An 18,593-nucleotide genomic window follows, 5' to 3' on the forward strand; every position below is an offset into this window, starting at 1 on the left:
GGCGATTTGTGCCGGCGAATGCAAACAACCCTCAGAGAAATCTGGAGAATTTATCTCTGAAATCTCCGAAAATTTTTCTCGTGTTTCTCGCGAACTTTTTTCGTAAGAAAAAGTACATAAATTGCGAATCCCAGCGGGCCGATTATTGAAATTTAGTGTTTGTCGGGCGGACATAGATGACATGGGTTAAATGGCGAGGCGTGATTGGTCGGCTATGTCTAATCGCTGCTTTGTCGTGCCTTTGTCAGGTGGAATGGACGACATACTGTCGGAAACTTAAGAGGTACCGATAGCTTGTCGTGATTTCAACCCGACATAGGCACGACAAAGCAGCGATAAGACATAGCCGACCAATCACGCCTCGCCATTTAACCCATGTCATCTACGTCCGCCTGACAAACCCAAAATTTCAATAATTGGCCCGCTGGAGCATGTAACAGATCCTCTGTAGTTCCAAACTGGAAAATGTTGTCCAATTCTGACGGGGTTGTGCTTTGTTTGATTACAGGATATACAAAGAGGCAGTGCGACAACGGAAAGCCCTGTCTCGGACCTCTAGCAATATAGTTTTGAACTCAATTCACCAGCATCGGATGCAGCACCGGAGCCACTACAGTCACCGACTCCACGCGACCCCACGGGGGGACGGTGACCTGCCCCCAGCGCCGGCCCCCCTGGCCCCCCTCCCCGTGTCACCCCCTCTGCCTCCCCCTCTGCCGAGCGGCCAGCTCTCGCCCAACAACTCCAGCTGCCTCTCGTCCACCTCCACCAACAACAATAAGGCTGATTCCACCGTCACGCTCAACGTAAACGGTGAGTGTCCTTCAATCCATTCTTCCTCCAGTTGGGTGTTTTTAAATAAAAAAGATCTGCGGACTGATTATTGAAATTGATGGACAAAGCTATAGAAAAAGAAGACATAGGGAGTATGGAGCGATCCTATTGGTTGAAGTGTGTGGTTCCTACAGACAAAGGAAGAAAATGATAGACTAACTGTCGGGTCGCTCGTGGGTTGCCGTTAGTAAGTCGATTACCTACCTCCTTTGTCCATTGCAACCACCCACTTCCACCATTAGGATCTCTCCATATCTCTTTTGTCGCTACTTTGTCTATAGCTTTGTCTATCAATTTCAATAATCGGCCCGCTGACCTTATTCTGCCGTGCTAAGTAAGAACGTTAACATTTCAAAATCATGAGTTGAAAAACACTGACGAGTTTAAATATTAGAACCTAACACAGCGGAGCGGTATACTCCCAGCGCGGAACGCGCACTGGCGCCTACAAACCTAACAGGGATACTTCACGCATTGCGCAATGCGTGAAGTATCCCTGTTAGGTTTGTAGGCGCCTAGCGGCGTATCACGCTGGCTGCATGCAGCGTGCCCGGTCCGGCACACCGCTCCGCTGTGTCAGCTTTATCAGAGGAGAGCCGTAACCCAAATAATCAAACAATCTCGCGAACTTTGATAAACTCTCCTTGCGTAAGATTTCAATTGAATTAAAGCTCTTTTTGCTGCAAATTAAAGAAGGAAAATGTTAACAAACGCTTGAAAACGATAGAAATCGTATAACAGTAAATGTTGGTGAAAGCGTTGGCTTACTCAGGTCAGTTTCTTTCGCTTTTGTGCAAACCTGGTCGACAGTGACTGACCTGGACGAAAAACCGCCTTCAGACTCGGAAAACTTGAAAAAGCGTTTTATAGACTACGGAGATTGCGCGCTAAGGAAAGGATTTCAGACTTTTTTGATGTGCTTAACGTGGTTTTTGTGCGAATTTACCCGTTAAGAGTACATTTACTTCGCTGTATCTCTTGCGTGCAAAAGATACATTACAACCATTGCGTTGAGAACCGCTTTGGGAACCTTATCCAATACTCATGGGCCAATCTTCGGCTCGTAAATGGAGTAAATCTGGCAGAGGTGCCAGCACAGATTGCACTGGATCACATAGCTACTCCCTGGGGCTTGTGGACTCACACGTCACCCGTCACTTCCCATCTTGATCTGGTGCAGGAATTCGCGGATTACAAAGTCTTATTGCGCCAACGTGTACTGACGCTAACGGATATTTAGTGATCCCTAGTCAATGAATAGTATACTTGCTCCAATGCTCCATGCACATTACATCGAGGACGTTAAATGTCGCACATGCATCACTGATATAGCTTTCGGTTGCCATCTGAAGCTTCGAGTTGAAATTCACGCTTTCTTTCGTTAAAATCTAAAAATGGCAAGGACTTTGAAAAACCTGCATCCCAGCTGCGGATCAAAAGAAGAAAAGGAACACTGTGAAACTATATTTTTTCTGGTCATAAAGACAAATCATTCCGGTATCCCACTTTGTGGTTGAGTAAGTTGATTAAAAAAATAATAATTCTCTTGAGTGAATAGGTGTGAGTGATCGATTATCGATATGTCTCCATTTAAAGCTGTGGCAAAGAATCGACTATTAGGTGTAGGCAAATTTTTCTTTTTACAACCAACGAATTCTGTAAAATTCCGAAAAATCTGTTAAACATGGTAATATTGAAAAACGCCCATGGACTTGCGCCTTTATGCCAAAAATCGAGTCTATCTTGAAAATTGAGTTTTTTGTTTTCAGTCGTTCACAAGAGGCTCTTAAAAGCAACGAGAAATTAGAAATTATAAGCCAAAGAGGTTACATGTCTATTTATGAAAACTTGAAAAGTATGCTAAAGCGCCCTTTGAGTTTCGATTAATCACGCCGTGATACATCTGTTTCAACATCTAAAAATGTTCATTTTATAACCGTTTATATGGGGGGTCATTTCTCGTCGAGAGGGTCTCTGAAGGTTACAAGCATCAAGAACTCATAAGCCCTACTCGCGTCGCTCGACCCACGCCATGTCAAGCCATTAGGACAGACAGAGCCTCCGAAGAAAAATCGCCTTCATTTAGGCAGATATGCAACGCGCATTCCCATAATTCCAGACGAACATCAGGTAGTTTTTCCAGCGGTTTGACATCGGGTTTTTTCGCAATCGGTGTCATCCGAAACGTGGAACGATAACTGAGACGCGCGATTTTTTGCACGACGATGCCAACTTTCGGATAATTGACAGGATTCTTTCGCGCCACGCGTGCGGAGGGCGATTTTTTCGCACCAAACTCAGCAGCACCGAGAGCCCCGTCAAACCGGGGAAACTGGTGGAGGGAGGGGGAGGGGAAGATACAACCCCTTTAGGATCCGACTATTCGCCAAATTACCGAGTCAGCGATTCCCTTCCAGCCTCGAACTGATGTAGCCAATTTTCTCCGGGAAACTTCCTCCTGTGTATTAACCCGGTTCGTAGGACGGGGCGTATTCTCCGAGATTGAAGGCGCGGCCACGGTGGTAGCTCCGGGAGCAGAAACGGGTCAGAAGATTCCTCTCTCTTAAAAAAAGCGGTTTTTTCCTCTCGGGTACTATTGATCTATGCAGACGTGCTCGGGAGGGAAACTGTCTTTGGAAGTTACTCGGATTGAAAAGAATATCGCGAGAAGCTGAACTGTTGTCGGGAAAAACCTTTCGGCTACTTAAAAATGGAATGAAAAAAATCTCGTAACTTCGTTAATACAGCATGAAGCTTTAAACCTGGAGCGAAATTGGACTGGAGTGAATTCTTAGGATGTAATCAAAATCCGAGTTCTGAGAAAATATAGAAATCTCTATTCTGAGGCGCATCGCTACGGTTTATTATGAAATGAAACTTGAGCTAATTGGTCTTCGATTCCTGAAGGTCAATACAAAATGTATAAAGGATGCTACTGACCCGAAATATTAAGATGCGAGCATTGACATTATAAATTCTGCCGCCGATTTTGGAACATAGATCGTTTCGGTTTCTTACAAATATCTACTTTTTTGGTGTTTTATAGGAACGATGACAAAAAATGATTGTTTTGCACAGTCTCTTAAAATTAAACCCAGTGGCGTGTTGTGAATTGCGATGTACCGATTGTTATTCCATTTAAACATATGGTAAAGAATCGATTATTAAGGTGTTCGCTGCGAACACCCTGTTTATCGATCCTTTCCCATTGGTTTTAATGGCATAACAATCGATACATCGCAATTCACGCCACGCCACTATAAAAATCCGCCAACAATTTAAGAAATCGAGAACAAGAGAAGATCCGGATATTCGTTCGCATCAGAAGGCTGAAAGGGATCATGTGGGCGTATTTCTTCCTAACGGAACTGTTTACATTAAGACATGAGCCCTGAGACTCATAAGAATATATGCATAACAGGACTCACGTCATAATGCACATAGTTCCGTTTGGCAGAAATACGTTCATGTAACAGCGCGGGAAAAGAGACTAATTAAGATCGATACGAGGGAGAGCAAATCCACTCGAATCTCAATCTCAAATGTTTCAAAAGAATAATTGAGCAGGGACTCAATTTCAAATAAAATTTTCAAGTACCGCGATTTCATAACAAAAGAATATTTTAAACGAAAGAATATTGCGTTCGTTAATTTGGATGAAGAAACTAATGTTAAAACAAAACCTCCGGTTAAAAATTCCAAAATGGCCTCGTTGCCCTTTTACATTATTCAGATGCACCCTTGCTTAGTGAGGATATCCCATTGGCGAGGCATGAATGATCCACTCTAGATATTTCTGTATTGGAAGCTATGGAAAAGAATCGATTACTGAGGTGTTCTTTGCGAATACTCTGTTTATCGATCTGTTTTCATATGTTTAAATGGCAGATCCATCGATTAATCGCAAATTTATCGCTTAAGAGGAATGAGTTTGGTCTGCGGAGGAAAAATTCCCCGTGTAGCAATTTAAATTAAAATGAGTCGAGAGAATCGATGTCTGAAGTTATGACGGCCAACATCCTCTGATATTCTAAAAATTGACTTGAGAAAAGGTTGATTCGTTTTTACGTCAAGAGAGGATAAAATTGTATTATAATTCGATAATTTGTACCGCTAAGCACTATGCTAACCTTCGAACGAGCAAAATCTGAGCCGAAATGTATAGCCCTTTGAAGTAAGCGGGCCCTAAGAGTTGCAAAAGCGCCGAAACAAACCGACGGAAAATCAGTGTTATAATTAGCTTGCTGTTGTAAATATTATGAACTTTGAACACAATCCTCTGAATGATCAAATGAGAAAATAGAAGAGAAAGGAATAAGAAGATAAAAAAATAAATAACACACAAAAATTAAAGAGCGCGCTGATATCGAGGTCTAAATTAGCTAAGATTATATCGATTATGAAACTTAACAGAAAAAGAACAGTTATCTCGATTGCAAAGTCGGATAATTTCAAAGGAGTCAAGATAGTATCTATGGCCACTTCCTTCATCTTGGATTTCTGAACTTTGAAAACTCGACAGTAAATTCGAATTTCACGTTAAAAAACACCCTCTGGCACCAAGTTTACAAAAATCGATCGAACAGGAGCCGAGATAGCTTTTTAGGTCACATCCACTGTCTTGGCTTTTCGAGTTTTGAAAATTTGAGTTGAAATTCAAGTTTTCTGTCAAAAAATGTCTGTTGGTATCATTTTTCACAAAAATTGATAGAACAGTCACACTCATTTATCACAGTTGGCAGGACTATGCAGTGGGAAACGATACAAGTCAATTCTCAAACGTTAGAGCGCCTTCATTTCCGTTTGATACTGTGCAACACTTCGGAGGTTGAATAGTTGCTCAGAGCGCCTTTCACAGTGTAGCTTTGACTTTATAGCTAAGTATCACGGTTGCCGGTGATATTTTACACTCAAATGCGTACTCAGTTATACATTTTCGTATCACTTACGGTGGGGCACTAGACATATGTACCCTAATTTGCGACGTTGCAACTTTTCCGCTGCCAATTTCGTACGCGTGAAGTTCACGCCGTGAACGAACATGAACACTTTAAAATTTGCCGTGATTTTTCGAGATATGACGAAAATATAATTTCCTCGTTCGTTGTTGTTACAATTTGTATTTCTTCTTCTTCCTCTTCTTCTTCTTCTTCTTCTTTTTAGAAAATATAATTTTAACATTTCATTCAAATCTATTTGTGCGTTACGTGTATTAGGCCCTACGAGTCATATGAAATGCCTACAATTGATGAGCCAATCAAATAGCGGCACGGACGCAACTATTTTGTAACTACTTGCACGCAGAACATAATATATCTATGTAGCTGTAGCATGTATGTTACGCGGAAAATATATTCCCAGTCCTACAGGAAAAGTTAAATTGAAGGGATAAGAGTCAGCCGGGTTTGATTAAATTGCGGCGTTGTAAAGTTTCACCTAAAAAGTATTCTTTTTATTCCTGAAGGTTTTGAAAGTTACAGCGAGAACTTTTGTAAAATCATCAAGAGGATTTACAACGAATTTAAATATAAAGTTTCCAAATGCTCGTACATAAAAACACGAGCAAATTGTCGAGTGAAACTTTGCAACTATTCATTGCAATCGGACCTCATTTTTCAATTAGGAACTACATCTCGTGACTCAGTTTAGAAGCAATGTATGTACTATTAGTTTCCCTCTGCACGTAAGTTTTTATACCGTTAAGCCAAATATTATAGTTTTTAGCTACAAAATGTGGTTCAATGAATCCACTCTGGCTTTCATTCCTTCCACGGGCCTCTAGACAAGGTATGTATACTTACTTAATATTACTTAATACTTAACCTAATAATTAATACTACGTATAGTAGGGTGGAGCGATTTTGATAAAAGTTGTCGGATCGAGTTGTCCCATTGAAAACAGGTGTTCCTTAAGGTTACAAACAAAAAAGAGTAACATTTTTTTTCGAATTTTGACGTTTTCCGTCGGTACATTGGGCCTAAAGATGGCGGATCCAAAATTCGATTTTTCGGGCAAGTAAATAGTCGATCTCAGCTGAAATTGACGATTTAGCGCCAAAGGCAAAAATTACCTTGGTTTTGCGTACCTGAAACCGTTGAAGCAGTATGTTGAAATCACACGTAAGTTGCGAGGGAGAGGCTACACCGCGTATAGTACTATACTACTACTTATCCTTAATACTTACTTAATATTTTATCTTTTTAAATCTCCGTGAGGAAAACGAATCACACAGCGGAAAGTCTTGATTTCGAATCTTGAACAAGATGTGAGTGTTTACAATTGAAGCGCCGTGAGCAGAAAGAGCATTTCTTGGTTGTGGTGTCTCGAGATCTCCGTTAACGTTTCGTTCACTAGAATGAAAGCAACTGCGTGGAATACTGTAAAACTTTTACTGAATTTTCTTTGAAATTTTACAATGCTGAAAACTACAAATTTCAGGACGTTCACCCAATCGTTTTCTCTCTAAAATATTAATTAGCACTGGAGATTCTGAAACACCGCAACGAAAAAGTACCCTTATCCCAACTCCTCAATTAACATTGGTTAAAAGGCAAAACTATAGATAAATGTATTTAAGATAAATAATTTCCCATAAAAAATACGTTTTATTTCGGATCTTGCGCAACATCCCGAGGCTTCCTGAGCTCGGCAAACGGAGACGGTGACACAATTTCAAGGGATTGAGATGGCAATACTCTCCCTATGCAGGTAATCTAACATAGACTAGATGGAATCAACCAATCAAATACGATCGAACGAGTTTCTAATTGAAAGAGTTGCCGCTTTAAGGGAGAGGGGGCGAGGGGATTTCTCTGCCGGGTGATTTTCCTCTCGATTATGCGTCGATTGAAACCGTCGCTGAGCCACGGGTGACCCGCTGTGTGTCGGGGAGTAATCTGAAACAAATTAATCGCAGGCAAATTGATGTAGGTATCTCTTAATTTTTATCGGTTGATTTGCACGTAATCAACCGTACTCAATCGCGCTTAATTATTCATCCGGAAGCAATTTTTCTGCGATCGCCGCGACGCACAGTGGGTCGAGTCAATCGGAGAGGCCGGACGTGAAATTTTTGACTGAAACCGCAAATTTTGATGTTCTTTTCGTCACATTGTGAATTTTAAGGGGTGCTCATGGATGAAGATTTCATGACGAAACCAATGGAACCAATTTTAGAACCTCAAAGTTTTGTATAAACGGAGTGAAAAGCTTTTAAAGTTTCCAAATTTTGTCCGACCTCTCCTATTGACTCGATCCACTGTGCGCCGTCGTAACTCCCAGCTTCATGCTTCAGATGGAGTGCCACACGGACGCTGTTATGTTGGCGAGGCGGATTTTCCGTAGTGTTTCGAATGATCGATTATCGATATTTCCCCCATTTGAGGTGGACGTTACGGCCTTGACTACGTCACTGGTTGTAATCCTTTATCATAACATAGTATTAGACGCAAACAATTCCTTCTGTGGTCCGTTGACTTGTAAAATAACCTCATAAATTGGATATTATGTTAATCAAATATGGGGGGAGGGGGTGAATAAAGAAATCTAATGGCCCCTCGAAGATCTTTGAATTTCACTAAGGGCCAAGCCCGATAAAAATAAATCTGCATTTATTATTTTTGAGAAAATGTATTGTCATTTATTGGTTCATTATAAACTTTAATCGAAATTTTGCAGAAATAATAAGGTACTCGATTCCCGGAGGGTTAAGGGCAGTACCTAAATTTCGTAACACTGCAGGGAGGAGGGACGTTGAGGAAAGCGCAACGCCGTTTTGTTTTTACGCGTTAAAAGGTAGGGACCAACGTCACAAAAGCGTCACAAGCGCCCTTCGATAATCTCGCATTTGAGAATTTCGGATTGCATACAATTTCCCCTTCCACTCATTGAATGACCTCTACTTCCCCGAGGAAGAACCCCAAAAATCCCCATCAATTTAAATCCTTCAGAGAAAAACAGAAGGGAAAGATGATTGATCTGAAATTTATTTTACTGCTCAAATAAACTTGTTTAAAGTTCTGATTATCCGCGGAGTCTCTAGGTTAGGGTTTGAATCATTTGTTTTATTTCTTCGGCTCATTAAAATGACGGCATGTCCTCAGAAGCGAAATCATCACCATTTATTGTTTACCCCCTCGAAAAATAATGAAAAACAAACTTATGCACGCTTTATGCGTTCATTAGTCCGCGTCTCGGGATTGTTTTTTTCTAGGAGTGATGAAATTGTACAAGAACAGTACTGAGCAAGCACGGTCACATCATTATTCTAAAAAACTGCGAGCTAGCTCGTTTCTGATTTTTTCCCGGGGAGATATTTATTTTAATTCCGTCCTCGAATTCGACAACGCGGTACATTGCTCGCAAAAGTCAACGCGTAGCAATTTGGTGACGAAATGAGTTTTGAATTCAAATTTAATCGAGAAAAGATTTTGCCTCGTCAAAAAGTTCGTTGCTTTGCCGTCGTTGTTTCGCACAAGCTACGGGGAAGTCAATTCGCGGTGGTGTCATGGTTGCCGAAAAAATTCGTAAAAAATTCAGCGGATTCCTTGATATTTATTAAAAAAAGAACAACAATAAATGTTATCAGTCCTACGCGCGGTCGCAGCAGAGTTATCGTTTCTTTAATTCCAAACAAACTTGACTGGTTGCTCATTTGGAAAGTAGTCGTGGCAATTAATGCACTAATTGCACTATTCGCGTCATACGCGTATAGGACGTAAAATGGGGGTTACGTTTGTGAATGGACCCCCCTCCCCTTAAAGAATTGCTAGCAACGCCACTGATTACAACAGAAAGCATTTCCAGAAGCTCGTGTTGTATGAGTAATTCTCAGCATAAGATATTAAAAAGCTACTCATATTTGTTGTGCCTTGCATCTCTACCGCTTATCCTCTCCCGCATAAACTTTTTCTTGAAGGTAGGAGTTTTCGAGTATTCATAACTTATTCGTACATCTTCCGAAGTTGTAAAACATCGTAAGCTAGAGAGGAAAACTCGCACACTTAGGTCGCCTTGTCCCGCTCGGTGCTATACTGCCGTGCTAAGGGAGAACGCCGCACGAACATTCGAAAGTTGCCAAATTTCCTCGAATAAAACACGTATTTGCGAGGAAAGTTTTGCGTAGTTTTCCTTGAAATTTTTCAGATATTTTAGATAAAATCGCGAACAAAATTTCCTGAAATATTCGACAAGAAATATTCATAATTTTTCCCGCAAACTCTACTCTCCTCGAAGGCAATCTGGCAACATCTGGAGGCTCATACGGCGTTTCTCCTTAGCGTGGCGCTATAAGCGTGAGTTTTCGGTAGCTTACCTCCCAATTATTGGCAATGTCACATTTCTTACACATCGTCATGCGTCGAGGGCGGCGCGCACGTCTTATTCGCGGATTTAGTGTGACAAATTGAATTATGGAGCCCCCCCCCCCCTCCTCCCCCACACGGTTTGAAATCCAAGGAGCACGGCTAACGCTTATCTAGAATTGTGATCCCACTTTCCCCCGAATCGAGTCGAAGGCGGTTGATTTATCGTCTTGCTTGACATCTAATTGTGCGGCCATTGATTTGTTTCCCGCTTTTAATGGAGAGCCCGCACCGAATGAGATCAGACAGCAAGGAACAGCGCCCGGGAAACGATTTTCGTCTCTCCTTTTTTTGAGAATTCCTACACTCGACTGCCACACTGCCGCGCTAAGGAAAAACGCCGTATGAGCCTTCTGGCGTTGCCAAATTTCCTATGATGAAACACGAATTCTCTGGTTAACTTGTGAATGGTTTTCTTCTATTTTTTCAGATAATTTTGTTCGCAATTTCAGCTAAAGTCTCTGAAAATTGCAAGGAAAAATATTCATAACATTCCTTAATAATAAACATTTTATAAAAGGAAATTTGGCAACTCTGGAATGTTCATACGGCGTTTTTCCTTAGTATGGCAGCACACTCCATTATCGTCGTCCCTCCGACGTAAGGGCGTATTTCCATTTCTTCGTGAACCCTGGAAAGCATAGAGTTAAACGGAGAACAGGGCTCACGTAGCAATTGAGATAAGTCTTTTCGTCACAGGAGCGGCATTACAAAGACTCGTGACACTTTAAGGCCTTGTCTCTACGGGCCGTTTCATGAAATTTGTTCCGGGGAAAATCCCACCCATGAAGTCGGAAAAAATATTGAGTTAATCAATATTTGTCAGTTGTTGCAATTTGTCGGAATTTCAGCGCAATGTCGCGGTAAACTGTGCGGAAATTTTGCAGATGTCTGTTTGATTATTTTCGTGTTTAAGTGTACAGTACTGAGTGAACTGAACACGAGGATACCCTTTGTTCACAAATTGAACAATTATTCGAGGCGATATGCCAGTATGGTCTAATCTGCTAAAATCCATGTATTTAAATGGAAAATGCCGCCAGATGACGTCACTAGACGGATCATTTCCTCACTTTTAAATATATTTTTATATTATGTCTCATATCAGAATTTTTTTTTTGAAAGCACTACGGAATTAGATCTTTGATTACTTTTAGATGAAGCAATAATAAATTGGTGTGCATATTCTCCATTTTCCGATTTCTGATGCGGAATGATCCACTTGCCGACCCTCGGCCTACAATACTGCCGTGCTAAGGAAAAACGCCGTATGAATCTTCGGACGTTGCCAAATTTCCTGTGATAAAACAAGAATGTCCCGATAAACTCGTGAATATTTTCCTTCCAATTTTTTAGATAATTTCGTTCGCAATCTCACCTGGAGTCCCTGAAAATTTCGAGGATGAATATTCATAACTTTCCTCAAAAATAAATATTTAACCGAAGGAAATTTGGCAACTCTCGAATGTTCATACGGCGTTTTTCCTTAGCACGGTAGAATACTCTGAGGGAAAATCAGAGCCGGAAACTCCTAAAGAGGGTATCTCATTGGTCACATTTTTCCTACCCATCTCACACTATTTGGTCGATTTTTGAACGCAAAAGCAAACATGTTGCGTCACTGGTGAATGAACCCCCGCTGCTGTAAGATTATGGTCAAATCCGGGTTTCAAAATTCCGTCCTGAAGTTTTCAAACGGATGTTAACTCGGATGAGGAAATGAAAACAATTCCTCTCAGCTCGACAACACCGATTGAGAATGTCGTCAAAGGCCTGAAGGTCGGATCCCCTAAACCCGCTAACGAGAGGTGACGATCTCCCATTCATCAGTCATCTTTTTGAGCCCTCTTTGTGCTAAGTTCACGCTGAAACGCTTAACACCAATAAAACCGCGATACGGCCAAATTTCCGCCTAATTGCTCTCTTTCTCTCTATTGCGCACTATTGAAAGCATTCAGAAGATCGTGTGTCTGATATGTCTCACGGAACACTGCTCTACGCTTACGGATGGGGAAATAGGAGAAGATGTATTTCGCTGCTTTAAAATTGGATCGCATTTAGCGAGGGTAGCCAACGCGATTACAGGGTTGTTAAAATTGTGCTTCTTCATTTTGATCCAAAAAAGTGGCTGGAGTAGCAACTAATTTGTTGTTTCTCTATGCAAAAATTGTTAATTTGCAAGGAAGACGATCGCGTGAATTTGTTACTGTATTTGTATATACACTGCTTATAACACTGAACCACGACCTGGGGGAAAAAAGGCTAAAATTGAAGCAGAAAGAGTCGAAAAGTTTTCAGCCTTTTCTACCGAAGTTACGTTCCAGTGTCACACTATTCGGACGCGTTTAGCAGAAAGGAACCAAGCCACATCAGCTATAGCCAAAAACCGCGCAAAGTGATCTTTAACAAGAGGACGTTTTCATGCATACATTTCTACATGCGAGCATTTTTTGCATGGTGCGACGTACTATGCAGAAAATTCACCGATATTTACACAAAACTGAATAACAGTTTTCATGAAAAAAATTAAACTGCCCTATTAATTTGGCAAATGCTGATGTTGCTTGGCTCCGTTCTGCTTAACGCGGTCCATTTCAGGCTACTTTAATAGATTCGCTTATATTTGTATGCATGTTTGTGGCTTCGATACAAAAAAGTTGCACGATTTTCAAAACACACCTTAATCTCGTTGGTTGCCCTATGCTAAACGCGATCTACTCAACATCTGTATGGTATGTCAAATACTATTTGCAGTATCACGTGATCGTCATGATAGTCAATGAGTTAGCCGTAGGTTCCTATTTTTGACCTCCATAGAAAACGCCGTAAACGCCATTTTAAATTTTTTGGAAACAATGTATCATAGCAGAAAAACTTGTGTACCTCGGGACAATGTTTTTACAGAATTTTTTTGCAAATAGCATTAAAAACTCAACCTGAAAACTTGAGGTGCATGAGTAAAACTGTTGGTATTTTATAAATTGTTGAGTTCCAAAAAACGAGGGAAAATCTCGATGGACTTACGGCGTTGTTGCTTAGCACGGCAGATTAGGGCAAACACGTGAAAGGAAATTCCTAAATTTGGTTTTGCAAGTCTCAATTTGTTTTCAAATCAATCGACAACAATGGTTTCAAAATCACTGTGGGTCAGGGTTGTAGCAACAGTCATTTATCAAGAGTAGGATGACCTTGGTCTTCCGTAAATATTTTATCAATATAGAGGATATGTTACACCATCAGAGGTAGGATTAGTATTCAATCTATTCTATCTATAGATTCTGTGATACGAGCACATTATTTACAGGATCCTAACGTTATCTTCCACAACCGATGAAGCACACTTGGCCGGTGATTGAAAAGGTTCTCCAATAGCTGGTAAACTGTCTCTCGCAGAGAATCCATCCTGTCAAAAAGCGAGCATGGGGGATTAGCCGAACTGAAAGGCAAAAAAGTTCTCTGACGTTGGATGATTGATGCTGAAGATCAGATTGCTCAGAAATTGCGTCAAGTATTCTGCCGTGGTAAGGAAAAATGCCGTATGAGCATTCGAATGTTGCCAAATTTCCCCTCGAAAAATATTTATTTTTGAAGAAAGTGATTAATAATTTTCCTTAAGATTTTCAGACCTATTAGATCAAACAGCTCGTCAAACAGGGGGTTTTAAATGAGATGAGGGAGTGTCAACTCCCAGATGGACTGTGGGAAGACCGAGTTTTGTGTCGATTAATTCTCTGAAAAATCGGAGAGAAATATTCATAAATCTCCCGGGAAATTAGTTATTTGTCTCAGAAAATTTTGCAACGTCTAATCGCTCATACGGCGTTTTTTTTTCTTAGCACGGCAGTATTCTAGGTTATATTTTGTAGGGCGTTCAAATCGCAGCAAAGCGGTCACACTTAACGGGGTCACTTCACATCACTTTATCGGGTCAGCGATTGACAAGCCCAACGTTTTTATAGAGGAAAACAAGTCATTATTTTCCGAGTGACCATCAAGAAATGAAGAGCGCTCAGCAAAATAGAAACAACGTTTTTTTGGAAAATATACGAGGGACGTACTTCTACGTTCAAATTTGAGGGTTTGGTTGCGTGTATACTACTCTGCAGCACAGTAAAGGCACAAAATATAATAGAAAAAATTAAAGTGCCTTGGAAATCATTAAAGTTGTCACGGAACTACCTTAATATTTACAAAACACACATAACGTTTTCCTTTGCGACATATTTTTTTTCATCAATTTAAATGAAAATAATCCATGCAGATTGTGCAAACATTTCAAAATCATGAGTTAAAAAACACTGATTCCGCGAGTTTAAATGTTAGAGTCTAACACAGAGCGGATCGGCGTGCTGCAAACGCTAAACTCGCACTGGCGCCTACAAACCCAAGGGGATACTTCCAGCACTGCGCAATGCGTGAAGTATCCCCTTGGATTTGTAGGCACCAATGCGCTGTTTGCGCTGGCGCGGCGCAGCGTGCGACGACAAATCGGTAGGTGGCCCAAAGCACCCCTGCCGAAAAAAACGCGTGCACATAAACTACATACTATAGAAAAAAACTGGTGCGCGGACAAAAAATCGTAGACGAAATGCCCTACACCCCAATTTTTTGGTGGGAAACCAAAACTATTTGTTATTCTGAGAGATTCATTCAGATAGTCATGGAGAATCAACATTTTTGCAACACTGTAATCGTGCTGATTCCTTTTTGCAGAATGTGATCATTTTTAAATCAGACATTTTTCGCCGTCCTGTCAAACCGGATTTCGCACAGCGTAGACGAGAGAAAACCAGGAGAAACACAACTACTATCGATTAATCCTTACGCATGAACTGAGAGCGTAACGCGTAAGACGAGGGAACAATGGAAAATTAGAGCCATCCACTCGTGGCTCTTAAGCCGAGGAGACAATGCCATGCAAAATAAAATCTTTTATCGCCGACTACTTCATTTTCAACCCAGTTTAATCCACTAAATGTAATAACGTCGGCGAGAGCCGGGAACAAGAATAAACCCAGCGTCATCCAAGAGATGCAACTTCTTCAGCGCAAGCCATTGTTACCAGAGGCGTGGCATGCTTTGCGATACATCGATTGATCAGTCATTTAAACCTACGGGAAGGGATCGATATAAACAGGGTTTTCGCAACGAACACCTCAATAATCGATCTTTTATCAAAGCTTCAAATGGAGAAATTTTGATAATCGATCATTCGCGCCTCGCCACTGCCATTATTGTTGATTCATCCCGCTCAATAGCATCGTGTATTCCGACCATCGTTGCCAGATTGTGCTGTAAAATCAGCACTATTCCCCGTTTAAACCCAAGTTAAATACCTCGATTTAATGGCACTTTGGTAACTTTGATTCCGAATCAACTTCGCCGGAGCGGAGATGGCAAGAAAAACAGGAAATTAGAACTTTCACGCTCGTGCGTTATTAGTTTCGATGGAAATTAATATTTCAAATTTTTAACGTTATCTCTACAACTTGAAGATTTGAAAGATTTCTCGGATCCAAATTTTAATTTTACTATAGATTTGGATGGTTAAAACGTGCTTGCGATATTTCAAAATCTTTGCTGTTGTTTTATTTCTGAGAATGAACGCTGATAAACATAATTTTCCGACATCTTTACAGAATATTATTCGTCAGGGGCGATCATTCTCACAAGTTGGCAATACTGTTATTCCCCATTTAAACAGGTGCAAAGTTATCGATTCTAGGTAAGGCAGTGTATCTCGCCAAGAATCGATATTTTTAAGGGGCTTAAATAGAAGAAGAACAGTGCCTTCAACTCGCTTAACTTGTCACTGTTCTTCGCAAAATGAGGTCAATTTGGTAACAAAAATGGACAAGAAAAAGCACCAAGATACATGGACTGAACTGCATGTATCACTCCCCCCCTCCCTCATTCTTGTGCTAACACTCACCAGAGCTCAGAATTTTTTACTCTAATATTGAAATTCTTAAGCTTTTTGGCCTTGTTTACCCCGCATAGTAGTGTGGGCCCAGCACTATTTTACCACCTTGTTTACCAACTAACCAGGTCAGTATTACGGCTTGATTTTCTCCAATTTTTCGGGGGGAAAATCGGAGAAAATCTTTGAGAAAAGCAACATTTTTGGAACGTTACAATGCGGATACACACTACACAGTTTTAGAGTTTAGCCACAGCTTAGTGCCTAATCCCTTTTGGGGTCATCCCCGCAGGTCCCCTTTCAGGGATTTAAATGTTAATGTGAGCTTCAGCCTCAAATCACCACTCAAAAGCTCCTCACAAAACCATGAAATGCGTTTAATCCTCTGAGCGTGTTTCGTCAACGCCACGTATTTTGTATGTATCATTGATCGCTTCAATTTGAAGTGACAGGAAGGCTGTTATTTTATTGTCTCTAATTTGTCGCTTTAATGCCGTAACAGCGCAACTGACATGAACCCTACCATCCGTATAACCAGGTGCTCCCCAGGGCTCGCAAAATAATAGAGTTACGTCTTTTTGTGGGTAGGGGGGACGAATTGTCCTTCCTAAATTAATTACATCATCGAATGTCGGAGTTGAAGTTTCGCATTTCCTTTCAGTTTATGCGGATTGATACTGATATCAAGGACCAAACACTACATGATTTGAGTTTAATTATTTGGATTGCGTGAACCAGAATTGAACTGCCTGAATCGTTTTCCGGTAGGAGGAAATAAAATTGCAAGAAGAGGTAAACAGCTGATTTTCTCGACAAGCAGAACAATTTTTTAAATGTTCAAAATTGACGGGTCATCGTCTGTTTGAAATTTCTACAGATGATTTTTCGCCGGAAAAATTTTTAGCGCTCCTTTAGGCCAATTTAAATTTTTGAACTTACACTAGTATTACGCGAGGGTATGAAGTAAAAATGAGATATTTTTAAGTGAAAAAAAGTAGGAGTGAAAAGGGTTTTGAAAATTTTGTCTTTCATTTTCAATTTTGGTTTTCAATGCTTTAGCTATTCAGTAGAAAACTTCTCAACCTCAACGCTTAAAAACTTCCGTAACTTTTCTCCTCCAAGGGAAGAAAATTCTGTGAACACTTCAAGGAATGATGTTGATCTGCTCTCCTTTAAAGAAACAAAATGGGTGCGGACATTATAAAACACCGCAAAAGAGATACGTGGTTTGGTAGTTTCACTGTCGATTTGCATATTCCACAGTTCTCCATCATTTAATTCATTTTCACATAGGTCCTTTTAGCATAATGCGTCCAAATATTGCTCCCGGGAAAGTTACGGCCCAATTCCTCGAATCATTTTAAAGTCCCGTGAATTTTCATAAAAATCTCAATATTTTCCGCACGTCTCTACGTGAATAACTTCCTGCACGTCTACGTGAGCGTTAGTGACGACCGTTCGAAACTGACAAAACTAAAATTAGAGCGTTGACGACTCTCGAAGCTCACGCCCGACACTTCGCAAAAATACCTGAAGTTAAGCGCTTCGTGCAAAGCTTGCAAAACTGCACTAGTGCGATCGTTGCAACCTCCGCGAATCGACATAATTGCCAATTAGAGAAGTCGTTAAAACTCTGAATTCCTAAACGGCGTGCAATATGGCGCGCAGTAGAGCTCGCGCCTTGTAAGGATAGTTTTGTTTACATTTAGATCGGTGTAAGCGCGTTTTTGTCGATTCAAGAGGTGAAGTAAAAGTGGGCTCGGCAGCCAATCGAGTGCAATCCTAACATTTTTTCTGGGGTAAAATTCAGAAGAAGTTCTTCAGTTTTCACGCGTTTTTCTCTTTCGGTTCATTTTTGAGCAACGTGGTGGCGAGGCGTAAACGATCAACTATCGATAATCCCCCATTTAAAGCTATCGTAAAGCGTCGATTATTAAAGTGTCCGTTGCGAACACCCTGTTTATCGATCCTTTTCCATATGTTTGAATGGCGAATCAATCTTGATCGTGTTGCAATTTCTAGCTAGAGCAAGAAGAAGCGATACTTTCAGTGAAAAGTGGCTCAAAAATCACGATGAGCGCATTGGAAAAGTCGGAGCACTCCACAATCTGCGTAAGAAATATGCGTATTTTAAGCTTCTTGACCCAAAATGATACCACGGCACAGGTGAACATTTCGTCAGAGGAGTCGTTCCATCGTACTACCCTTGCGCGATAGTATGCTACACAATATTCGACATTTCTGACGCTTCTACGCGCAAATCGTGAAAAACCATCATGGTATTTTCATATGCAGGGAAAATGCAAATACATATTAACTCGATAAAATTCCGTCTCCTCAAGTGTGTTCTGGCGGGTTGGCGTCGGCCATGTTGAATATTGCGTAGCATCTTTGTGCGCAAGGGTTGGATGGAACGACTATATATGCTCCTAGGAAATACTCACCTGTGCCGTGATATCGTTTTTGAGGCGGGAAG

The 18,593-nt window shown here is 40.9% G+C and overlaps 1 protein-coding gene across 4 annotated transcripts in view; it reads left to right on the forward strand.

The window, feature by feature from the left end:
- LOC109036833 (octopamine receptor beta-2R) overlaps positions 1–18,593 on the forward strand; it is a 302,738-nt gene that overhangs the window by 239,341 nt on the left and 44,804 nt on the right. For all 4 annotated transcript variants that reach the window (XM_072299677.1, XM_072299676.1, XM_072299675.1 and 1 more), the window contains one exon: positions 509–813. In XM_072299677.1, the coding sequence (XP_072155778.1) occupies positions 509–813 (305 nt within the window). The remainder of the gene's footprint in view (positions 1–508; positions 814–18,593) is intronic.

This window comes from Bemisia tabaci, chromosome 4, assembly GCF_918797505.1.
Source record: "Bemisia tabaci chromosome 4, PGI_BMITA_v3".
Taxonomy (NCBI): domain Eukaryota; kingdom Metazoa; phylum Arthropoda; class Insecta; order Hemiptera; family Aleyrodidae; genus Bemisia; species Bemisia tabaci.